Below are 25,691 nucleotides of genomic sequence, written 5' to 3'. Positions count from 1 at the left end.
ACCGGGTTTTATGCCAGTTGGCCAACTTCCTGTTCTGCTCTCTGACTGTGAAGCAAGCTAATAACAGTTTGAGACCGATTTGCATCCGTGTTGGAAGAAACAAACACAACATGAGCTCTCAGCGTTTCTTTTATTCAGACTGATGTGTTGTGAATGACGTCATATTTGATGTAGCTGTTGAGAAGCAAAGGAGAAGTGGACCTGACTGGATCGTCTCATCATCTCATTTTCTTCATGATTGGCTAGTCAAAGGTATTCAATCAGTGAACCATTGTGCACCTTTTCCAGAAGTTTCTCTGTAGCTATTTATATGAAATGCAGCGTGTTCCCTCATTGGAGGTTCGCAACATTCAGAACTATAAGTGCTCGTTCTGTCGGTCAGTTGGAGTCAATGGACGACATTCTGATTGAAAACAATGTTCACATCAAAATCGTTGTGCATTTAAAAAATACGTTTTTTTTTTTTGTTTTCTTCTTCTAAGAATAGCTGTGTAATGTTGATCATTGTGCTGTAAATAAACTTTTCTCTCTGTACTACAGTTGTGTTCAGTCTGGTTATATGTGTGCAATTATCTGACAGGTTGTACAAACAGTCTACGAAACAAACCCGATTGAATGAAAAATGCAGACGACTATAAGAAGATAAGAGACGGACTACTCTCCATTCAACCCCCAAAATACAGATGTCAGCCCTCAGTGCAGTGGCGCCAACCCAGAATCCCTGGTTTCACAGCACAGTGGACATTCAGGAAAATAAAAAACAGAAGCACAAAGAGGATATAAGAACAGATCCACTGTGTTTCACTACTTTACAGCACACTAACGCCATAAAGACAGGATTTCTCTCCATCGTTCCGGAACGTGACTCTTAGACACTGACGTCGCGCCTCCTGTTGGTCATCAGAGGGAATTCTCCTGAAACACATTACACAGATGGATTAATGGGACCTGCTGTGATCGTTGGGTTCTTGTTTGAGCACGGTGAGTCAAACTGTCATCACTAGCAGCAGCATGTGAACATGCTGTGAGCCTGAGATCAAACACAGCTGCTGTTTAAAGACAGACCTGGAGAGACGAACTGCTACTAATGAAGCAGATGAAGTTTTAGGGCTTGAACTGCACGACAAATCGCTCTTCTCTTACTAAATAGTAGAGTAACTTATTTATGAAACCGGATTCTCTCAATCCAAGTGCAGCATGTACAGTGTGGTTTGATGAAAGTCGTTTTCATACGTTTGTGTCAAAGTGTCATCATGAAATGAACAACAGTTCCACTGGTCAGTGCTGTATGGGTCTTCTCGGTCATGATGCTGCTGTGATGATCTAACTACTATACATTTGTTACATCTTGACGGTTTGAAGAACTGAGGAGTCCAGGTCAAAATCATCAACCATCAAATCAAGCTGACAACTGACCTCCATCACCATTCAGTCCCTTGGTTCCTTCTAGCCCGGGACTGCCTCGTTCACCTGTGTCCACACAGACGGAATAGATTACTTTATAATCATTATCAACCAATAGTTATTACTAACTGTCATGCTAGACGAAGCCATGAAAGACCAGAACATTATTCAGAAGAGTGGATTCTTTCAATGTTTCCACAGGTTGTTGCACCAAACGTCATTTGTACGGAGAGTGTTGCATGATGAACACGAAGCAGCGTTGCACGCAGTCTGAATTAACTGAAAAAAAGTCTACAGCATGGTCAAATACTGCGTGGAACACTATAGCATTGTAACCACTGTGTGATCAACTATTTACAGTACAATCCTCTAGTTTTCTCATTCCAAACTCCAACAGGATCTTTTAGATCTACCTCTCTCTCCTTTTGGCCCCGGGTATCCCAGGTCCCCTTTGTGTCCTGGTCTCCCCGGCGACCCTACAATGGCTCCGTGTGCTGCGGAGGACAAATTCAGATATCAGAAATCCTAATTGTCACATCTCTCAGCTTCTTCATCCTTCTTCTTTGTAACATCTTTTACTTTTGACATATTCCACTAAATCGGTGACATTTGCGTGGGAACCAAACAGTCGGCTGTATCCGGGGTGACCTGGGGGGCCAGGTGGTCCCGGCGGCCCCTGGATGGCCCGTTCATTGTGGTTCCGATCAAAGTCGCGCAGCAGACCGTGAGCTGGAGAAAAGGAGACAAGGTGAGGAGAAGTGTCAACCAGTACTTTATTGTAGAGTTGGATTGGAGATCTGTGACGTCATCGTACAGTGGCTCACATTTGATGTATTCCAACAGATTTGTGGCGTTTCCATGGGAACCAAAACCCTGGCTGTATCCAGGGGGACCTGCGGGGCCAGGCGGTCCCGGAGGTCCTTGGAAAACACGACTGTTGTATTCGCTCACGATGTCGTGCAGAAGACCGCGGGCTGCAAAGGACAAGCAGGGGAAAGCTCTCTGTGCCACTGGTTTCAATCAACCCCCAGAAGATATATTTGAAAGGACACATGTCTATATGCTAATGAGCCTGCCTGTGACACAGGAAGGGGAGCTGAATCTGATTGGCTTGTTGAATCACATGATTTCCGATGCAGGCAATAGCAGCAACGGTTTAGTAGTGACTGTGATTCCTCTTGGAAATCTTTTTTTTTATACATCTGATGTATTCCACCAGATCTGTAACAGACCCTGTGCTAGAAATGACCTTCAATTATAAAAGCCCATATACCGGTAGCTCCTATCCACTTACATTTGATGTATTCCACCACATCCACAACGTTTTCACGAGAACCAACCCATTGGTTGTGTCCTGGTATTCCTGGAAGTCCAGGAGGTCCTGGAGGTCCCTGCACTCGACGTTCAGAGTCCCTCACAACATCTGGGCGCAGACCGTGGGCTGCATGTGGAGGACAGAAGAGTTCAGTGGAGGGAAGGAGGAGGGGAAGTAGCAATATCTGACAATACAGCAAGGAATCTCTGGAAGCAGAACTATGGTTGCACGCCCGTTCAATGTTACAAGTGCAGATGTAAGAGGCTTGTCCAGGGCACAAGTGCGCAACAAAAACTTCACGACTGTGCATGCGCGCGGGGATAAACCAATAGCAAGCGATCTTAGAGGGTGAAGCCTACACGATATAGGTGTTGTACAATGTCATTGCCGAACCAAATTCATTTTCATGTCAGTCAGAAAATGCCTGTGTGTGTGTGTGTGTGTGTGTGTGTGTGTGTGTGTGTGTGTGTGTGTGTGTGTGTGTGTGTGTGTGTGTGTATCCTTCGCATAACTCAAGAACCGTTCGTCCGGTCTACTTCACACTTCTCGGGCGTATTGCTGGGAACCAATAGGACGGGCCGTGCTGAAGTTGGTGCAATTTGGACACGTGACGCATTGAATATTAATAAACCTTTAAAAACAAGCGGACAGGAGTTTACTTTTGCTGCTGAATACTGGACATACTAGCATTACAACCAAACTCATGAGTCATGAGCAGTTCCCGATAACGCTGCAATCAGCACTTCCAGGGACCAAGCAATTCCGACCGGGTAGGCAGCCACACCCCGGATGGGCAATACACTAGTAATATAATAATGACAGCAAGGTTCAGAGAGAAAACACTTGTCATGTGATAACGTTCATAACAAAACGTCCTCTAGATCGCCTACATTTGATGTAATCAGTTACTCTGACAGCCATATTGGCGTAGTCTCCAGTATCCAGGTAGCGGCCTCTGGCGCTAGGTACACCTGGCTCTCCCTTGTGTCCTGGTGGGCCAGGTGAACCTGCTGGTCCAGCTGGACCTTGTCGACCAGGGAAACCAGGAGGCCCCTGAGGACCTGCTTGATACCCACCTAGTTGAAGAATGAAACTGATCATTGGCTACTGGATCCAATTACTTGCATAGACATTACGTGAACAAAAACAGGATGAACTGTCTGTGTTCTTATCGTCTTTCTTACTTGATAACAAGTTTCCAGGAGGCCCAGGGGGTCCAGGGGGTCCAGGGACACCTACCGCCCCCCTCTCTGGTGACAGACAGGAATCACGGTCAATCACTGTCATGGTCTCTCATGGTAACCTGGAGGTCCATCTGTAACACTCACCATTCATGAGGGTCAGTACACGTTCAGCCACCTCCTGGGGGTTGTCTCCGTAGCTGCCGAGGCCTGGAGCTCCAGGAGGTCCTGGTGGACCAGGAGTTCTAGCCACGTATCTCCTCACGTCCTCTCCTGGACACAAACAATCGACACACTTTGACAAACAAGTCTCACATGCTATTCTTTAAGAGCAGGGTATCAAACCAACAAACCTCAATTCAAATGTTGGGTTCTGCAAAGAATATAGGGACTTTAAACACCTCTAAATGAGACTTACGTTGTAACAAGTTGATAACGTCGTTGACAGAGATTGTGCCAGGTGAACCTGGAGGACCAGGAGGGCCAGGGGTCCCATCATTTCTTCTACCTGAACCTGGACAGGTGAAAGTTTTCACCACCGTAGATGTCACATACAGACCTCCTTCCTATGTAATAATTCATTCATTCACTTTATTACGTAATTGGTCATTACTCTGGATGTAGGCGATAACTTGGTTGGCCAAATCCTCCACCGGCCTGTCCCCTGCAGTCCCCGGGGCCCCTGGAGGACCAGGAGGTCCAACCAGATACTGCCTGATGCTATCACCTGCGTGTCAAGACAATGCTGTGTCATTCATTCGCTCACAGAGTAACAGTACATGGACCAAAGTAAATAAATGCATGGCTTACTCTGAAGGTACTCTGCTATGTACTGGCCCACATCAGTTGATCCAGATCTACTTCCATCTCTTCCATCTCTTCCAGGGTGTCCAGGTTGTCCAGGTTCTCCAGGTGGACCTGGGGCTCCAGGACTGAATGAGCCACCTGGTATGACACCACAAATTATGTCATGTCGAAAAAAATATCAAAGATTAAATGCCTACAATTATCAATACTGCTAAATTATAAGCGGAGCAATTTGACCCAGCAGCTGAGTGGTGAGGCCAACAGAGAGATACTTTAAGCTGTTCCTCCAAGAAACAGAAGAACAAGTCCACCGTCCCTTTTTAAATGCGAAGTTAATGCAAGTCTTCTACGAGGAGACACGTTTTTATTCCTTGGTCCACCAAAAGATAATCCACCAATGTAGCATTGCACTCTTTGTTTCAACATTGTCAGAGTCAATGCAGCGGAAGGTTGTTTTCTCTTCCCCCTCCTACACACTCACACACACACACACACACACACACACACACACACACACACACACACACACACACACACACTCGGATTCAAACCTTTACTCTTTACTCTGTGAATGTGGAATAGTGCTTCATCCACAGTTTGGTTATCGGTCCCTGATCCCGTTATCGTCAATATATGTTAATAATCCTATTGATATTCACTCATATTGATATTTTTATACTTGCTTATAACCAAACCTGCTCCTGCCAGATCCCAACAAATGAATCCTTAAAAACAATCTTTTGGAGCATGTCGGCATGATTGACAGGTGTGTTATTTGTCAACCAGTGTTGCTGCTTATTCTCAAGGCACAACGATGGTGAAGATTATCATCATAATATGATTTGATATGATATTTAGGATGACCTTACCATTGGAGACCCTGGGGACTGCGTCACCTGCAAGGAACAGTGTTACATGTCATTGTGGGTTCTGTTGTTTCGCTTGTGCATTGTGTCTGTTCTATGTCTTCGTGTTCTATGTGCAGCTCTCTGACTGTTGATGGAGGGCACCTGTGTGAAGCTGTGAGTCTATATATAGGTGGCTCGTTACTCTGCCTACACTTCCTCTCAACACGCTGACACAAGACACAGCCTCTTCTGTTCCTCTATGTTGTCCTTTTTGAACCAACCGATCCGCTTCTAGCTCCGCCGTCTGTCTTATCTTGAACTGCAGGTCCAGTTCTTGTCAGCTTAAAGACTGCTTATCTTGAGTCTGCAACTTTATCTGCTCTGTCTTGCTGCGGAGCGACTTAACAGATTTCTTTACTGACTTCTTGAGAAAGGAAAATACAAACTTGTGAAAAACACAGACAGAATATGTAAGGAGTGTTTGTGTTTAACAGTTCACTATGGTTCAATCTTCTATAACGACACACAAATAAAAGAACATGATTTGTAACAAGTCTGTAAGAGAGGATCAGAACATTGGACTGAGTTTACCTTTAGGTCCTTGTGGCCCCTCTGGGCCTGGTTGACCCTGAGGCCCCCTGGGTCCAGGCTGACCTGGGAAACCTGACATGAAAAACCAAAACACTGATTGAACATCTGGTAAAAGAGCTTGGAGGTTCATCATTGACTCTTGAAATCCCTCCATAACAACTGAACTCCACCTAAAGATGACGGCTAGAAGATGTGGAAGAAAGCTCTTAACCGTCACATTTTTTGTCTACCAACTGCTACTTTGGTCATTTTCTTTTCAACAAGCCTATGATAGTAAATCATAAAAAGTTAGAAGTTCTGTTAAATAATACTGGGCCTCATGGAAGAACATTTTGGAAAACACCTACTGTAACCATACTGTGTATTTCCGATCAAATCTAAACTCATATTCTACATGAGGGAGCAGGAGGTCTAGCCAGGTACTGCCTGATGCCACCACCTGTGCATCAAGACAACGTTGTGTACATGGACCAAAGTAAATAAATGCATGGCTTACTCTGAAGGTACTCTGATATGTACTGGCCCACATCAGTTGATCCGGATCCACTTCCATCTCTTCCAGGTTGTCCAGGTGCTCCAGGTGGACCTGGGGCTCCAGGACTGAATGAGTCACCTGGTATGACACCACAAATGATGTCATGTAGAAAAAAAGACTGAAATATCAAAACAATCTAAATTAACAGCAGTACCATTCGACCGAGCAGCTGAGTAGTGAGGCCAAGGCAGAGGTGCTTTAAAAAAAAACAACTTGTTCCTCACAAGTCCGACAATATTATAAGAGTGCAACAAGAAATCGGAAGAGAATCCTTTTGGTGAAATAATGATTATAAAAATGGTAGATTTGCATTTAAACTGCATTTAAAAAGGGGATGCTGGACTTCCTTTCTTTCTGGAGGAACTGCAGCGTAAGGATCAAAATATCTTAGATTCCAGGAATTGCTGTCTCTCTGATAGGTAATGGTCTTTATCCATCAGGCTATATTTTCTAAATATTAACCCTTGGTCAACTGACTTCCTGAAATGTGAAAGAGTATTAGTGATACTGTAGGTCAACATTGTTGAGCCCCTCCTGCTCTCACTGTGAACTACCCCAGGTGGTCTACGTTTTTAGTCATGTTCCGGACGAGGTGCGACAACTCTTTTCTCTGCGATTCATGTATAGGGTCAGTGAATCGGTCTTGTCCTGGCCCCTCCCCTGGGACTACTTTGCCTTAGGAGACCCTACCAGGAGCTGTTGCCCCCAACAGCACAGCTCCCAGGGTCACTGGGGCACACCAACCACTCCGCCATGTTACGGTGGTGATTTATTGTTGCGATGTACAGATATCACATAATATCTTGTGATATATGATGCTGTTTGCCCTTGTAAATCATGTCAGGATCATAGCAGTTGAATTGGATTTAGTCTATTGATTCATTGAGGAATGTTGTTAGAACAGAGCCTTGTGAGGAGCTACACAAACTGAGAAGGGCAGAACGTTTGATCTTCTTAGATAACTACAATGTACGAACACGAGAGGAACAGTTACCGTCACGGTCTGAAATGATTCCAGCTGTGTGTCTCCGCCTCTTTTATTCATCACGGGTGTACAAAGACTTTTGCAAAGACACACTGGTGTTTCCTCACTCATAGCTCCTGTGGAAAGCCACCTCACTCCTCGGTCCTTAACACGCAATTTAGGAACAGAGACGTCCTTTAAGATAGAACGTTGAGATCCATTTCCAGGTCACAAGCAGAGGAAGGCACATCATCGGGAAATAAGATAGCCCCAATGTATAGCCAAGTACAACAACAGAAAAAAAGAGAACTGCACCCTAAAAACAAACAAAATGCCAAAAGAACCCAGAACATCTCAGAATACAAACAGTGCAAATGTTTGAGAGCGGACATGACCTATAAGCCCTAAAAACCTAAACAATTGAAAACACAAGAGTCAAAGTGAACCATTACATATTATTCTGAAGAGGACCTGTTCCATATGTAGATATGAATAGATTATTCTAACGGAAACACGCTGATTAATATGACATTCCATTTCTGCCAATAGAACACCCTAAATGCTACACACTGTTCGTAATATTATAAAAAGATAAAACTTTTTGAGCATGTTTGCATGATTGACGGGTGTGTTTTTGTTGCTGCTGGATGTTCACAACCCTGCAAACCTTCTAAAAGCACAGCATTGTTGAAGATTATTATCAATTTATGATATGATATGATATCTAGGATGGTCTTACCGTTGGAGACCACATGGACTCCTGGGGCACCAGAGGATCCTGCATAACCTGCAAGCAACACGTAAACAGTAAGAGAGACAAACTTGTGGAAAACACAGGGATTGACAGACAGAAAAGACAGGAAGTGTTTGTGTTTAACAGTTCACTATGGTTCAATCTTATAACAACACACAAATAAAAGAACATGATTTGTAACAAGTCTGTAAGAGGGGATCAGAACATTGAATGAGTTTACCTTTAGGTCCCTGTGGCCCCTCTGGACCTGGTTGACCCTCGGACCCCCTGGGTCCAGGCTTACCTGGGAAACCTGACATGAAAACCAAAACACTGATTGAACATCTGGTAAAAGAGCTTGGAGGTTCATCATTGACTCTTGAAATCCCTCCATGACAACTAAACTCCACCTAAAGATGACGGCTACAAGATGTGGAACACAGCTCTGGAAAATAGTAACAAACATTACAATCCTAGGGGTTATTGTTGATCGATCCATGTCGTTTGACCCCCATGTTAAGCAGCTGTCCATGTTTCTTCCACCCAAGACATATCAGTAAACTAAGATCTGTGGTATCAACAGCTGACCGAGAGATGATCGTACACGCCTTCATCTCTTCACGCATGGACTACTGCATCACACTTTTCTCATCACTCAGTGTATCAGCTCTCAACCGTTTGCAGGTCATCCAAAACGCTGCCGCCAGACAACTCGCTAGGACAAGTCGACGCTCTCATCACATCCCCCCCCCCCCCCCCCCCGTACTCCGATCTCTCCACTGGCTCCCTGTAGCTTTTAGGATCCATTTTAAACTCACTCTCACTTACAGGAGCACTACACGGTCAGACTCCTACATATGTGACTGAATTACTTCACCCTTCTTCACAGGCTCTCAGGTCAAACGTGTTAAACTATCTGTCTGTCCCACGCACTCGCCTCAAGACCCGTGGTGACCGAGCTTTTGAGGCAGTAGCACCGAGGCTGTGGAATGCTCTGCCTGCACCCTTACGTTTCCCAGAGTCTGTGGACTCATTCCAGAATCAGCTCACACACCTGTTTAGACTGGCATTTGACTAACCACTTATGTATAAAGGCCTGCTATTAAACCATGTTTTAATGTTGTACTTGCTGTGTGTGTGTAAACGATTGGCCCTTATATGGTCACATTGTGTTGTTTGTTTGTAATTCTGCGCCTGTTAAGCACTTTGTGACTTATGTCTGTAAAATGCGCTTCATAAATAAATCTTACTGACTTACAATAACAAAAACAAAATGATTCTTACATGAAGCAAGGCTCCTCATAGTATCCATTAAAAATCCATCTTATCTAAAAGTTGTTCACATACCGAGACCCGGTTCCCCTGGACTCCCTGGAAGACCTGGTTGACCTGGTTCACCTGAAACAATCATCATTACATTAAGATGTGTTTCTTTTAAACGTTTGTACTTTCTAAACCATGATGTATGTCATGGCTTGCAATCTTCTCACCTTGGTACCCCTGTGGTCCTCGGCTGCCTAAGGACAATGAACGATAAGATGAGAGAACATTCCTGTGAACCAGAACAATTCTAACGAAGATTCCGAATTCATCTTGACCCGCGAGCTGCCACATTCACCTTTTACAACTTTGTGTACATGAATCCGTTATACATACAGTCCTCTGAACTATTTTGAAAGAGACTTTTGGTGTCAGAAGTATCTGATTTGTCAAAGCTACCTGCTGAACCCTGCGGGCCTGGGGGTCCTGGTGGTCCAGCAAAAAAGGTTTCTGAGGCAAACCAGGGAAGAACACATGAAAGACGCCGAGCACAGACAGTAGAAGCTGAATATGACAGGTTTCTTGATTCATTTGTCTTCAATAAGATTTCTTTCACCAACCTGAGGTTGGCACAAAGCTGCCAGGTTCTCCTCTCTCTCCTCGAGGTCCAGGTGAACCAACTCCTGTGAGGACAACAGAAAACATTTCACTTTTTATTCTGACACTGCTCAAATCAGCCTGCATGCTGATGATCTAGGTATCTATTTTTATATATCTGTGTAATGCAAAATACTTGTTTACCTGGCTCTCCTGAAGGACCTCTGCGTCCTGGAGGACCTTGTTTAATTCCACCTAAACAAGAGTTACAGCAGCATTATTAGTTTGATCTATGCACTTAATCCAATTATTTGAAAATGCCCTAAAAATGTTACAAATAGCTTTTTGACATACCAGGAGCGCCTTGAGGACCAGGTGCTCCAGGAGGCCCTGGTGGGCCAGGCAGTCTAACCGCTGAAGAAAGTCCTGTTTGGATTGAAAGCACAGCAGGGTTAGGTGTGTATCACCGTCTTCCACACTGTTACTCTTGATACCACCAACAAATGTTGCCAACGTGAGGAATTATAGAAATAGAGATGTACTCACTGTCGGTTCCGGTGGGACTGGCAGTTTCTGAACTCATGATACCAGACTCACCAGGTTTTCCTTGCTCTCCCTTTTCTCCTTTATCTCCTCGTTCTCCCTTAGATCCTACGTTATGATATCAATGTACCATCACAGAACAAAACAGTCTGTTCAATATGTGTCAATAATCCTCACGTCCTTCAGTCCATTTTGGACTCATTCCACATGCTTAACACGGGTCAAGAGTTTGGGTTTACCAGGTTGTCCTGGGACGCCAGCGGGACCAACGGGTCCAGACAGACCATGGGTTCCAGCAGGACCTTGAGGCCCAGCAGGCCCCGGTGGCCCGGGGATTGCCACAGTATTGGAACCAACTAGAAACAAAAAAAAAGAGTCAAACGCCATTTCCATGGTAGACTTTGTGTTCAGATGTCTAATTGGAGCAACTATTGCTTTGTCAAGGTTCTTACTTGGAGCGATGACTTTACCAGGAGATCCTGGTTCACCTGAAAGACAGAGTTATGTTTGATTACATGATCAAACTCTCCGTTGTACACTATATACAGGCATACAGTGTATCAATAGTTTAGGTGAACTTTGGCAAGAAAGGTCTGTGTGAATGTGTGTATGTGTGTAAGTTTAAAGTTTGTCCCACACAGCCACTCATACAGTTAGCATTTGAACCCCAACAACAAGAACCAGAGCTACTTTTCATTTGAACAACCTACCTTCCATTAGTTTTATGAGTTAGGTTTCTCATCTTGTCATAAGGCTTTGCATAAAAGATCATTTTCCTTTCAGTACAATGCGGTGTTGAAAATAAGATACCGTTGATTCCTGAGACAATATCTGAGACGCAGTTGATTACATGACAACTGTGCATACTGCCGTGCTGCTGTGTGGTGGTAGTAGCCATACCTGGGGGACCAACATCTCCAGGAAGTCCAGGCTGTCCAGGCTGTCCCCTCACTCCAGGAAGTCCCATTGAACCTGTGTCACCTGCATACAGACTCTGGATTACAGAGCAGTCTTTACCTCAACAACAACAACAACTCTAAATAATCGTGGATGTTTCTCTGGCAGCCATGTCAGAATGTTGGCTCCTCCAGAACAAACTCAGGGGTGATGCAGTTCTCATTACATCCCTCTTTAATCTACACATCTTGGTCATATATTTTCATACTCTTGTGAAGCTCTTTCCTCACCTGCAATTCCATTAGATCCCTTTGCTCCAGCAGGTCCTTGTGGTCCAGTTTGTCCAGGTTCACCTTAAACCATGAGAAACGCAAAAATCGAAAACCTTTTTCGAACCAATAACAACTCCTTCGAAGGTTTGTCAGACTGTCGAAATAACATTATCATTGTATAACACACCTGCTGGTCCACGTGGTCCCCTCTCTCCATGTTCTCCTTTGGTTCCTGTCAGCCCTGGTGTTCCTCGGTCACCTGCATTCAAAATGAAGCTCTCAGAAAGTTGGTCTGAACTCATACTGAGATACTCAGGAGTGACAAAGTGGATGTGACCCGACTGGGAAACTGGGAGAATACAGTTTTCCTTCAAATGTCCCATGTTTAATGTTTAAACTGAGAAAACTAGCAACAGTGGATATATTACACTGAAGGAATATTTTTGACTTGAACCACTGATTGTTTTTTGAGAGATTTGTAGCTTTTTGTTTGTGTGAAATGTGAAAAGAATATAAACCCGAAAAGGTACCTTTTTCTCCTGGTGCTCCTGCTTCACCCTGGAAACCCTTTGGACCTGGAGCGCCTGAAAAACACATGATTACGGATTTAACACATGACTGCAATGAATCAATCAATAGGAAATAACAAACAAAAACAGTAATTTGTGAGTCTTTACCGGGGCTTCCTGAGGTACCCTGCTCTCCCATGGCACCTAAATCAAACAAGGAAACCACAGTGGCCACTGATTTTAGCATCTGTTAACAAAGTGACTTTACATGTCATTTCCCTTAGTGATTTAAAAAGATAAAGTCATTTGTACATGGCCTAAAATGTGCAAAAACACTGGTATGGTCTTTTAGATTGGATCCCAGCTGGCCTATAACTCCACCATGACCTTTGACCTTACCTTTCGGCCCCACAGGACCAGCAGGACCTGAACGCCCTTCCTCGCCTTGAGATCCTGTCAAAACCAGGTTTCATTCTCAAAGACTGAACACAATCAATGAATAACCTTCCATGATTCAACGTGGGTGACGTGAACATCTTCTACCTTTGTCTCCTTTCTCTCCAAAGCCCGGTGGTCCGGCTTCTCCACGGGGGCCCATCGGCCCGTCCCGGCCCCTCTGACCTGGTGGTCCCTCGGAACCTGGTTCACCTGGTCACAAAGGAAGAGAGACTCGCTTACTCTCACTGTTCTTACTCCCGGTGTCGGCTCGTCCTCAAAGAACAAAGATGATGATGTAAATTTAAAACTACCTTCACTACCCTTTGGTCCTCTCGGTCCATCCAATCCTGGGTGTCCCGTCTGCCCAGAGGGGCCTAAAGAAATAAGATATATGGGGGCAGTGAGTTGGTCACCTCTGTGAGAAGGAAACAGCTACAACACATTTGTTCTCAGTCTCACCTGGCAGTCCAGGAAATCCGCCGTCTCCTGCAAAAGAGCGATTCATAGCCGTTACACAGCTTTCTGCTCATCACACACTGCTGAGGTTTGATATTCATAACATTTTCAATACATATGCAGGACTGATCCTCACCTTTTTGTCCGAGCAGCCCTGGATCACCTGTAAAGAAACAGCCAGCCTTCAATAGGATATCGAGGACAATATCAATTTCCAAATGATTTAATGATTTGTGCAAACATGCCTTTAGGTCCTGGAGCTCCTCTCTCCCCTTTTATTGAGTATGTAAGTGTATCTGGTGGTTGAAACAAGTTAGGATCAATCAAATGTAAGCATTGAGGAAGTTTTTCTATTGACGAATGTGTTGATTCATGAGCTTATGTGAAGGTAACTCATCCGTGTGCTGTATCTCCGTACCTCTTACAGCATCCGAGCGGAGTTCGGCCCTGACCAGCTGCTGAACGGCTCTCTGCAGGGCAGCGCTGTCCTGTCCCGGTCCACTTCCTGCACCTGCACCAGGCCCAGCAGCCCCCAGGTTGATTCCGTTGTCAGAGCGGGTCAGGGTGGCCCTGGAAGAACTGCTGCCCATGTATGACGAGTCCAGCGGGTCGATGATGTTGATGCCAGAGGAGGCCGACAGTCGGCTGGACCTGGCCGACGCAGTGCCAGTGATGGCTTCGAGAGCGCCGACACGGTTCCTGAGCCGTTTCACCTCTTCACCTGTGAGGCCAGAGAGAAGATGATGGGCTGGTGCAGATGACCTTCAGTGAGCCCTGTTAAGGTAAATAACATGCTGCTAGAGAACGCATGTCTTGCCCAAAGCGATGAGTCCAAAGAGGACGCCGAGGAGGAGGAGCAGGCTGAGCAGGAGGCCGAGCAGCCACTTCCACCAGCTGCAGCAGGAGCAGAAGCTAAAGCCTGACTCATTGTTGCCGATCTCTGAGAAACAAAAAAACGTTTAGCTCCTACGCCGATAGACACTTAACAGACATTCATTCACATGAAAATCTTTGACTTGACACTTTCAAATTCTTATTACTTGTTCTTTTAACACCTATTTTAGCAATTCTGCTGCGAATCTAGTTTTTGGTGGAGTTCAGGCAGGATGTGACTGTAAACCTGTGTGTACAGCAGATCATAGTGAAAGGGAAAAAGTAAAAATGGGACCAAATACAGTACCTGCATAGGTGGCTTTGTCTTTTGTGGCAACTTTTAGGGTTGAAACTTTAAAAAGAAAAAAAGAAACAGCAGATAATTGCACACCGAACAAGAAATAGGAGGTATGTGATGAATCCAAAAGCCCATAACATATCGGTCTACATTTAGCATCTGTTCCTCCATCCAGTCTGCTGGATGACAGCCTCTGCTTCTCTCTCTGTAGGGAATCCCCAGAGTAGGTAGCTACAAGACAGAACAGTTACAGCAACACTGATCATACAAATAACACACTTTGGTGACTTTAAAATCTCCACAACAGTGAAAGCAGTCGAGGCAGTGGGGTCAGTACATCAGGGTTAGTAGTACTAGCAGTAGTACTTGGTAGCAATTTAGTATTACCAGAAGCCCGAGCTGGTGCAGACATGAACTGCTTCCCTGTGTCTTTGGTCATCACCAGCCGCTCTGTCTCCTTGACGGGAACATTCTCCTTCTCTATCAGCACAAACTTGAAGTCTTTGCCTGAGGCGGCGTCATTAACGGGACTGCTGGGTCTCACTGTGGGACGCAGACAACGCCGTTAGAAGCTACTGTCAATGACTATAACGTCCTCGTGATGAAGACATTTTGAATTACATGTGCGGAGAAACAGTAACAGTCGCTGCGGCGGGCCTCAGCACCAAACGATGTGTGTCGTATAAGGGCCTGCGCAGTCTGACAGAAGTGGGTAAACTCACTCTGTTTCACAATCAAATCTATCAACACCTCACCTGTAGTGGTGCTGATTCCAGTGCCAGGCACATTTTTCTGCACGCCGTAAACTGTGAGGAGACAGGCACGCTGGTTTAGATGTGATTCATGACGGCCTCTTCACACATTAACTGTAGTGTTTCCTCATTGAAACTGACGGGTTCAATATTGGCACCTCTCAAAAAGATCATCTGAGCTTTTCCCTTTTAATGTTGTCGCAGTAGGAAAAGATTGACAGGACATCAATGGATACGTTTTTGTTCTGAACATCACTGCTTCACCTATTTGCCTGTTGGTTCCAGTTGGAGAGAGGACCATAGAACCGCTACTGGCCAGGTTATTCTGAACACCATACACAGGACCTGAGACGGAGAGAAAATCAACACAGTTATCTTCTGTCACTGCTAAAACATCAGGATGTGAAATCCCAGTGTGCTGACATGACAAGAGGAGAATCACCAGTGCTGCTAGCAAATGGTCCATCGCTCATGGAGGGAGAGCCGAGTGTCAGGTTGTTCTGAACTCCTGCACAGGACAGAACAGAGCACAGTCGCATGTGTCAATCACAGTTGGCAAAGCAAAGGAAAGATTTTCCTTGAAAACAATGAATGGACCCTTTTTCCAGTTTGAAAACAACGATGACTTATAAGTGTGCACACACAGTTCAGCAATGGAAGTACGGCTGAGTGAAACAGTCGAGCTACATCAGAGCATTAACCAGCAAAGATGGTGACTGTACCTGAACACACAGCCTTTCCAGAATTCTAGAACACATTAGCTAGTGTGCAGGTATCAACATGTGTCTGGTGGAAAACATCAAACACCAGGACAGAGACTCAGACTTTATTCTCTTTTAAAATGGACAGCGGTAGTCAACATGTGTAATAGCTTGCAGCCATAGAAGCCACCGGTGTTTCTGTATAACTAGTGACCGTGTTAACTGGTGACTCTCAGCAGAATGTGTGACGGCAGCTGTTGAAAACACCAACAGAACATGTAGGTGTCCTCGTAAAAGACTTCAATCCGTTTTAAATACAGACTCATTTGAGTTTATTATCTACCAACCATTTACATAAGTTACTGTCCTTCTCTCAATTAAATTAAAATGGTTTTATCGGCATGACGTTGTACAACATGTACAACACTGTACATGTTGCCAAAGCATATTTCAATGTAGAAAAGTATTCAAATCAATAGAATAAACTAAAACATAAAGTCCTACAAGTTAAACGTTGGTTTGAACAATACAAAGCGGAAACAAAGCAGAACTAACAACAATAACAAGGTGCAGGCAACTGCCACTCTCCCACTGTCCCCCACTGTCCCCCACTGTCTCTCACTGTCTCCCACTGTCCCCCACTGTCTCTCACTGTCTCTCACTGTCCCCCACTGTCCCCCACTGTCTCTCACTGTCTCTCACTGTCCCCCACTGTCTCTCACTGTCCCCCACTGTCCCCCATTGTCTCTCACTGTCTCTCATTGTCTCTCACTGTCTCTCACTGTCTCTCACTGTCCCCCACTGTCCCCCATTGTCTCTCACTGTCTCTCATTGTCTCTCACTGTCCCCCACTGTCTCTCACTGTCCCCCACTGTCTCTCACTGTCCCCCACTGTCCCCCACTGTCCCCCACTGTCTCTCACTGTCCCCCACTGTCCCCCACTGTCTCTCACGGTCTCTCACTGTCCCCCACTGTCTCTCACTGTCTCTCACTGTCTCTCACTGTCTCTCACTGTCTCTCACTGTCCCCCACTGTCCCCCACTGTCTCTCACTGTCTCTCATTGTCTCTCACTGTCCCCCACTGTCTCTCACTGTCCCCCACTGTCTCTCACTGTCTCTCACTGTCCCCCACTGTCCCCCACTGTGTCTCACTGTCTCTCACTGTCCCCCACTGTCTCTCACTGTCCCCCACTGTCCCCCATTGTCTCTCACTGTCTCTCACTGTCCCCCACTGTCCCTCACTGTCTCTCACTGTCCCCCACTGTCCCCCACTGTCTCTCATTGTCTCTCACTGTCCCCCACTGTCCCCCATTGTCTCTCACTGTCTCTCACTGTCCCCCACTGTCTCTCACTGTCCCCCACTGTCCCCCACTGTCCCCCACTGTCTCTCATTGTCTCTCACTGTCCCCCACTGTCTCTCACTGTCTCTCACTGTCCCCCACTGTCCCCCACTGTCTCTCACTGTCTCTCACTGTCTCTCACTGTCCCCCACTGTCCCCCACTGTCCCACACTGTCCCCCACTGTCTCTCACTGTCTCTCATTGTCTCTTACTGTCCCCCACTGTCTCTCACTGTCTGTCACTGTCCCCCACTGTCCCGCACTGTCCCCCACTGTCTCTCACTGTCCCCCACTGTCTCTCACTGTCTCTCACTGTCCCCCACTGTGTCTCACTGTCTTTCAATGTCCTTCACTGTCCCCCACTGTCCCTCACTGTCCCTCAGAATCTCTTAGTTGATGGCAGGCAGCAGTGTGGATGTATCTGTGTTTTGTCGTGGTTCTTTTTAACAGTAGATCAGTAACCATGCTCAAATCATCTGCCTCCTGTCGGTTTAGAGCCAGACAGCATCTCATTTAGCTCTGTGTTTGTGTCTGTGTTTGTGTTTGTGTTTGCCAATCGGTGACGTAGTTTTCTTTAACTGTGTTGTAATGTGCTTGAGTCTAAATGCTGGTGTGTTGGTGGAGCAGGTTTGTGGGCTCAGCAGCAGGACCTGCTGGTCTGCTGGTCTCTTGGCACTGCAGGGCTTGGTAATGATACAAGTGTTCACTACGTTTTAGATGTGTCCAAAACATAATTTAACTCTTTTTTGTGTTTTCATCATGAGTGGATAATGGCCTAATTCTGCCCTGCATGTATTATTAAAGAGTAAGTGAGAATTGCTGCATAGTACACCTTTAAAGGCCTTATTCACCGATAATAACTAACTACGGTCTCACACAGGTGAAAATACAAGTCCACCCAATGAACCTCTACCCTGGGTGTTTTATTTTGCTGATGAAGCCTGGTTACAAAGAGCCTGGTCACCCAAATCACCAAACACTTTTATGTTCCGACCTTTTCATTGAAACAATGTCTGCTGTAGAAATAGTCACAAGCTAAATCCAGTTAAAAAAAACAAAACATGCTTTGCTCAGGTGTGACCATGCGACAGCTAACTGAGAGTGGTGAGATACAATAGTTCCTCTGGCTACAGGTTATTGCTTGTCATGCAAGACCCACCTGACGGGTGAAGGGTGGAGGGAGAGGGCAGGTTGTTGGGGTTGGGGTTGTAACTGTAGCTACTGCTCACACCTCCGGACCAAATGCTGCCATAGTGGTCTAGTAGGGAAGACAGAACGAATGAGGACACAGTAGAAGAAGTGTACTTTACACAATGGTTCATCACAGCTCCATATTGTGGTGCATAAAGGAGGTCAGTGTGTATGAATATCACCATATGATGGCTGATCGGTTGAACCTGCGCTGCGGCTCTCGGACGCGGTCCTAGTGTCCACGCTGGCCTTCTTGGGGATGGGCATCGTGTTGTTAGGGGACTGAGTGGGGCTGGTGGAGCGCTTTCCTCTCAGCAGGCGCTTCACGTCATCCAGCTCCGTCCCTGCACAGCAGAGCTCACATCAAACTGAGGATCACTCTGTGTCCACTTCGAGAAAGCTTACAGCATGCTTTTAGTCAATGCACCGACAAGAAGTCAATAAATACCAACATGTCAGACTGACAGTGTGTCATGATCACACTGCTGCATCATCACCTCTTTCTTCAGGGATCAGACATGTATGTGTGCATGGCCGTGAAGAGTCCTATACTCACAGCTTGCTGGAGGAGAAGCGCTCTGCAGCCTGGCTCTGATCTCGCTCTCTACACAAAACACAAAATGTCTTCATTGTACATTGCTTTGATAACAAGGTATAAAGCAAAGGTCAAACCTGTATTGATATGCATTGTTTATGTCCTCTCCTTTAAGTGTACTGTGACACAGCAGCCAGTGTACCTCTGCTCTGAGTTCTCCCTCTGGTGGCACTACTTGAAGTTGCACTTGAAGAGCCTAAAAGAAAAACAAGGAAACCTAAGTCGCTGACACTTTGAATTAGTGTGCTCATTCCAGATCATGATCTGAGACCCAGGTAAAGCTTACCGTACTGCTTCCTGTTGTACTCTGGAGAGGAGTTTGTGCTTGAACTCTCTGAAACGTGGTGACAAAGTAATGATCAGATCAGCCTTCAGTTTGTTGTCATTCGCACAAGACACAGTTCAGCAAAGCAGCGTGAATGACTTGACCTCTGACCTACGACTAACCGTAAAAGACATCTGAGAGAGCATCTGCCATGCTGGTGCTCATGTTCTTCCTCTCTTTTGGAGTGTGTGAATGAGTGACAGCGGAGGACGATCCTCTCTTCGCTCCCCCGGATCCTCCCGGACCGTAGCTGGCCTTCGTCACCGTTGAAACCGTCACTGAACCTAGACCCCCTTCCCTTTTTCCTTCTCTGCCGCCACTCGCAAAGCCAGAGGACATGCTGGAGGATCCTCCTCCGGCAGCCCTAAAACCTGCCCCTGAGCCCCCCGAAGCCGCTGACCTCCCTCCACCGGAGGACACAGCGGAGGAGGCTCCTAGAGTTGAGAAGCTGAGGCCTCCTGGTCCAGAGGAGCTGCTGGATGTGAACAGAACGCTGCTGCTCGAGCCTCCTGATGCAGCTCTCTCACCTGACCCTCCTGCACTCAGAGAAAGATCAGCTAAAGGGAGAGAAAGGACATTAAAAGAGAGGCGATTACAGCGATCAGTTATTACACTCTTTGTTAAAAGATCCGCCTGAATCCAGTTTCACCTACAAGACTGCACTGGCAAAGCTCATATTTGACCTATAACGTGAATACCTATTCAAACTTCTTTTGCCTGGTAGTGTGCCTGAACATGCTTAATACTCTCGGAATCCTTCCACTTGAATGAGATTGATTTATGACACACATAGAACATAGTTGCTGGCGCTGCCCAGGGTAATGATCTTTTCTTGCTTAATCAAAAAGACAAGCTGACATCTGGAGTCTTGACGGGCCTCCAGCTTCCCTCGAGGGGAGAAATATGACGATAGCATGTCTCTATCATTCTTTGCCTCCGCCAACGTATTTTAAAGTTGCATTCAGGGGGTTTTCTGGCCGCCTGGGAGTAGCAACACAAGCTGTAAACATAACACTGACATACAATGTGATCAACTTCTACAGTTGATATGGCTAACATGTGAGCGAGAAACCATCCTGCAGAAACAGAGATACACGAGCATTCATCTGCAGCTGTACTTTGGCTAAATAACAATATTCACTCTCCTTTTAGCTTAGTTTTGTTCTCCATTTAATTTTTTTTGGTGCTGGGAAAGTAGCATACGGTAGGTTTATTTATAAATACATATATTTTATAAATGGGCTTTTGGTTAGATGTCTAAAAAGTCATGTGACCGTGGTGGAGTCCCTTTATAACATTTAGAACGTTAGCTTTTTACTTTACACTTCAAACTACATAAAAGTGGTGTTCATTTGTGAAGATTACAAAAGCTGTAAGTAACCTGTAAATTTGTTTGACACAGAGATTATTTTCTGTAGTAATCCAAAATCAGAAGAAGAATCCCATTGGCTGTTTGTGGAGGGAACCAGTGATGATGACTTCCTGCTGCACGACAGAAAGACATCCTCCTGCAGCTCTCTACGAGGGTCATCTGTGTGTGTGCACGAGTGTTTTGGGGCTGTGCGTGTCATGAATAACTCTCCGATCAGACCAGACTTAACTTCACAATCTGCCATTCGATATGGCACAGCTTACTTTGTGATGTCAGTTGAGTAGAGAACTAAATGTCATGAGAGTATTAGTTTCACAGCAACAGCATCATCAACAATCACCCTGCAGATACATGACACTGACCAGCTCCACCGCTATAATAACTTGGGAGCTGATGTCAGTGATACATGGCATTACACAGCTTCTTTTAGCTCGTGTGAAGTATATCAAATCAAAAGTGTTAGCAGGTAAAGGCCAACACCTCTGAGATCTTACCTCTGCTGCTTCCTCCAACACCTCCAGCAGAACCGACAGTCGTGTTTGTAATTAGTTTGTCCATTCAATGCTAGCTGTTGAAAAGAAAACAGAACACACACTGTTTGATTCCTGAGAACAAATGCCTTTATGCTGTGTAAGATATGACAGACTAAAACTGTGAAAAAGTAGATTTTGGTCACGCGGAGCTGGAAAGGTACGACTACCCGAGGCGTTACTCACAGGCCTTTTTTCTGAGCCATAAACTTTCATTTTGTGTGGTCATATTTCTTTCCTTTGTAGCCATGTTTCCTGTGGATGGGGCTCTACAGAATCCAACATGCCATTGATGTAAAGGGTTCACCTGAAGCTGTATAGAAAGGGCGTGGCTCTATGATGAATGTGGCTTGAACAAAAAGAACCCAAAAGGCGGATCACTACAGAACTTCAGCTGAAACAGGTGAGGTTTCACAGCCAGAGGAACAAGAGCACACTGACTAACAAAGAACTCACAAGCTAAAGTTCGATGAATGAGCTGGGGCACTGCTACAGAGTTACTTCTTTACATTTTAGAGATCACAAATAAAGTAATGCTTTCAAAAATAATACAAAGCATGTGATTAGAGCATTTTCCCATTCAAATGAGCGGTTGAGCGGGAACGCTGGCGGCATGAAGGGAGGCTGGGCGCCGTTCATCTGCATGAAGTGGTCGCTCTGCATTGAGACAGAGCATCTCTCATCTCTCCCTCCTCCTCCCGATCTGACAACAGGTGAGGGAGGCGTGTGTGGAGCCAACAGTCCTCTGTAGCTCCATATTGTGCTGAACTATAAGCCCGCCCACTTTGTTTGCTGTCCAATCAACTATGAAGGATTTGACTTAAATCCCTCTTGTAACTGTTTAACGCTCAAAAACTCTGTTTCATTGTGAAAGATGTCCCAGTACAGAAGCTAGAGACGCTCTAACGTCTGTTCCACTGGGACTTTGGGGATTTGTCTACAAACAAAAGGCTTCAGTGAATCCCGTGAAAACTAGTGGAGTCTATGTGTTGCTTTTAGCTCATTTAGTTGTTACATTTGGGTAGAGGTGTGCACACGGTCCACCACACTGTCATCTACCATACTGCCACTAAGGGGCAAACAGAGTTGCTCAAGACTGTCGTCTTCACTGATAGAATTTCGATCACACACGCACCTACGCAAACTTCTAAAAGAAGAACTTAACATATTCTCCCTCTTATTAATAAAAAAGTAAATTCTTAAGCACTAACAGCTTTGGTGCTGCAGCCGTACCTGGTCTGGTCTGACTCTGACCAGTAGCTTATGGTGGCTAACGTTAGCTAAGGTTAGAAAACTATCCAGCTGACTTTATCACTGCCGTTACACTACATTTTAGCATTTAGCATTATCCCATCATGGTTCCTTGTGGCAGCAGTGGCTGCTGTTCAGATCAGCGTCACATAGTCTGGCTTTAAAGACACTAACATGGAGTATGGAGACATTTTGTTCTTTTTCTCATTGTATTTTTGTAAAACATGAGGAAGATCAGGAAACTCCATTTGTTGTTTTTGCTTCCAAATCATATTTGCATTGTTTAATAACATAAACGACTTGCTGTGTTGCTCTCACACTGACAGCATTTGGGACAACTGGTTAAACGTGGTTCTATTTGATGTGAACAAGTGTTGGCCTGTCGCACCTTTTAACATAGCTGAACATATGCAGGAGACATGGCCCAGGGTTCAACGCTATATTTGTTTTTGATAGCCCGGAAGGTCAGTAGGTCGGGAATCACTTGCCCAAAGTCCATTTTTACTTTCCCCGATCCAAATTGTTTTATTTATTAGCAGTTCTCAATGAACTCTTAGCTGCATGTAATGACACTCCAGTGACGGTTTTCATAAAATGTATGTGCCCTTTGAAAAAGAACCTTGTTTACTCCGCCTTGCTCTCAAAGTTATGGCAAACTGCATAATACACATATGAGGTTTCTCTCACATCCGCCACTCAGCGCAAATTTCCAGGATAATTAAAAATGCCCGCTTGCCTTTCAGCTCATGAACTTTGTCTTTGCCCGCTGCTGTTTTCTTGCGAAAGCCTGATCGGTACTGAGCATGTGCAAAGAATTACATGTATAACTCACATTTTACATTTCTCAGTCAACATTTGCACAATGCTTTTACATAGTGTCGGTCTCTCCACAATGTTACAAACACTTTCCCACAATTCTATTCACTTCAGTGCATTTTTGTTGTTGTTGCAGCTTTTGCATGTATTCATACAGTGCAACTCCCTAACCTTCTCACTACATGTGTTGTTATGCGTGTTTGAATATACTTTGTTGATGCATTGTGCCTTTCATTTTTTTCCTGCTATTGCATGTATTTGATGGATCAATAAAGATGAACTTATGAAATCTTTAAATGGCATTTTCCATGTTAAAGAGACTCAGGACATACAAGCTAGAGTCTACAGTTATAGATATTCATTTATTACTGTTATTCACAACGATTATGGCTGCCATGGCTCATGTTATTCCTTTGAAGTGGCGACAACCTGAACCCGTAAAACCATCAGCATTGACCAATGATTGCATAGTGGCTAATAGGTTTGAGTGATTTTATAAAACACAATGGTGAGTTTTCTTACCTTTTAGATAATTTGTTCAGAAATAATGCCTCCCCCCACGATGCCTCCCAGCAGAAAAGACTGATGAGTCTTTCCTCTTCAGCACATCGCAGTGTATCAAGTCCAGGTGCTGAAGGAATACGCTGTGCCGTGCCGGAGACATGCACGTGTGACTCATAGCTTCAGTCGACAAGTCCCAACAAAGTGGAATGGGCCCCTGACAGGCTCTCTGTTTAGTCAGAGCAAGAAGAAGAGCCCCGGGCTCTTTGAATGGCAGAAGAAAACAACAAAATAAATGCAGTCAGAGTGTGTCGCACGACTCTGTCGAGAATTATTTTCCTTTTTTTCTATAATCACATGCTTGTGTCATGCGTGAAGAGTCATACACATTAAAAGAATGTGACCTTGACTCTGAAAGGCCTGAAAAATATAATTATTGAAAATGAAAAGTGAAAACATTTGAAGTATGGACAAAACAATTCATGCTCATTAACTTGTACCTGCTCTAGCAGAACGTCCTGCAGCGCCGTAGATAGTGATCATGATTCAGCAGCAGACTCCTGAACTGTGCATCTGAATATGAGCAGTAATAGTGAACTGTGTTGCTGTGACTTTGTTTACATGCTTTGAGCTTTACAGTGGCAGTGAGGCCTGACTCTCCCCCACCAGCACCGTGACTGTCAGATTAATATTCATTCTCACTGGAGCTGAGAAATGCAGCACAGGTATACACAACTTCAAGTGGCTGAAAAACCTCTCTTATATATCCACTGTGTCAGGTAAAGAGACTTAAACAGAGACAGGAACAAGGAGGACTAAATCTGGAACGACTGACACACACCTTGTGATGGAGGTGTGATTCAGAGTTGAATCTGTTTGATCACATCTGAATCCATCCTGAAAAGAAACGTATGCGGTATGTATTCTTTAGTGACATGTTTGAAAAGTCTGTTGATAACAGCGATCAAACAACAACACAGCGCCATGTGTTTTTTCTTCTCTGTCTCTTACATTAACGTGGACCGATTCATCTGACTTCACCCTTCAAACTGGCACAGGCTGTTTGATTTCTGTTAAGCTGGCACCTCAACACCACCAGTGTGAAGTAACTGTTATAATAACAATTATTTTCACGCTCGGATGTCTTTAAAAGTGCAAATAGTTCGGGGAGATGTGAGTGAGTTGCATTAAGAAGCCCACAGCTCCCGGCTCAACACTGTTACTCAGATATGTGTCAGTGCTGGCACGAGTGGATCTACACCTTCATGCTTCAGGGCCTCCAGGAGTTGGAGGATGAAAAAATAAAATCAAAGGTGTGTGAATATATCTATGAAATATTGTGGACGTCCTATGTGACATCTGCAATTATAGCATAATTTAGGATCACTCATATTCAAAAGAAAAAATGAAACAACCACTCATAATAATAATAATAGTTTAAAGTCTAAACGGAGGCTGTTGTGATAACTACTATTGTACTGTACTAAGATAAGATACTGTCCAACTGAATTTTAGCAAAAGCTCCACATCCGGTGGGTAATAACAGCTGTGCACCTGAAACACATTTAGTATGAAGCATTTTTAAGAACAAGTCTGGTGATATTCTGTATTTTTCTAGAACAAATCCTGATCCTCCACATCAGTGAGCCACACTGTTATATGCTCCTTCTTCACCATGATCATGTACGCTGTATTTCATTTGAGTCAGTCTCACATACATTGTCCTGTTGATGTAAATCCTAACTAGTGCACCAAATGTGTACAAATCCACTGCGGAAAATAGTCCCAAACCTACTA

General features: G+C 44.9%; 1 protein-coding gene across 3 annotated transcripts; it reads right to left on the bottom strand.

The window, feature by feature from the left end:
- Positions 1–111: 111 nt before the first annotated feature.
- Positions 112–24,030, bottom strand: LOC306784633 (uncharacterized protein). 3 transcript variants are annotated; one of them, XM_079278676.1, is made up of 53 exons: positions 23,916–24,030; positions 21,291–21,364; positions 19,547–19,981; positions 19,386–19,433; positions 19,242–19,295; positions 19,061–19,108; positions 18,687–18,848; positions 18,473–18,571; positions 15,716–15,781; positions 15,538–15,618; positions 15,277–15,327; positions 14,909–15,064; positions 14,672–14,752; positions 14,531–14,575; positions 14,168–14,290; positions 13,769–14,071; positions 13,596–13,646; positions 13,487–13,513; positions 13,354–13,380; positions 13,206–13,268; positions 13,000–13,104; positions 12,856–12,909; positions 12,625–12,660; positions 12,478–12,531; positions 12,135–12,206; positions 11,966–12,028; positions 11,679–11,759; positions 11,231–11,266; positions 11,018–11,134; positions 10,782–10,886; positions 10,590–10,661; positions 10,440–10,490; positions 10,259–10,321; positions 10,098–10,148; positions 9,869–9,895; positions 9,726–9,776; positions 8,620–8,691; positions 8,385–8,432; positions 6,643–6,759; positions 6,147–6,218; positions 5,577–5,603; positions 4,711–4,845; positions 4,514–4,627; positions 4,319–4,414; positions 4,048–4,173; positions 3,904–3,969; positions 3,610–3,795; positions 2,699–2,845; positions 2,229–2,378; positions 1,984–2,133; positions 1,818–1,898; positions 1,417–1,470; positions 112–915 (listed from the first exon to the last, which is right to left on the bottom strand). In XM_079278676.1, exons 2-53 carry the CDS (start codon positions 21,352–21,354, stop codon positions 869–871), a joined length of 4,710 nt encoding a protein of 1,569 aa, XP_079134802.1. In that variant the 5' UTR covers positions 21,355–21,364; positions 23,916–24,030; the 3' UTR covers positions 112–868. The 3 variants fall into 3 exon arrangements, with proteins under 3 accessions (XP_079134802.1, XP_079134803.1, XP_079134804.1); XM_079278677.1 differs by having other exon boundaries at positions 18,711–18,848; XM_079278678.1 differs by lacking the exon at positions 3,610–3,795.
- Between the last annotated feature and the right edge of the window lie 1,661 nt (positions 24,031–25,691).

This window comes from Melanostigma gelatinosum, assembly GCF_949748355.1.
Source record: "Melanostigma gelatinosum genome assembly, chromosome: 11".
Classification (NCBI taxonomy): Eukaryota; Metazoa; Chordata; class Actinopteri; order Perciformes; family Zoarcidae; genus Melanostigma; species Melanostigma gelatinosum.
This window is presented reverse-complemented; position numbering and strand designations above follow the sequence as displayed.

Excerpts from the sequence above, each read along its gene's own strand:
- LOC306784633 (XM_079278676.1), bottom strand. The coding sequence starts at position 21,354 with ATGGACAAACTAATTACAAACACGACTGTCGGTTCTGCTGGAGGTGTT. Across the intron at positions 19,434-19,546 it reads TCTCTCAGATGTCTTTTACG|AGAGTTCAAGCACAAACTCC; the intron begins GTTAGTCGTAGG and ends ACCACGTTTCAG. Across the intron at positions 14,576-14,671 it reads TGGAGGAACAGATGCTAAAT|TTTCAACCCTAAAAGTTGCC; the intron begins GTAGACCGATAT and ends TTCTTTTTAAAG.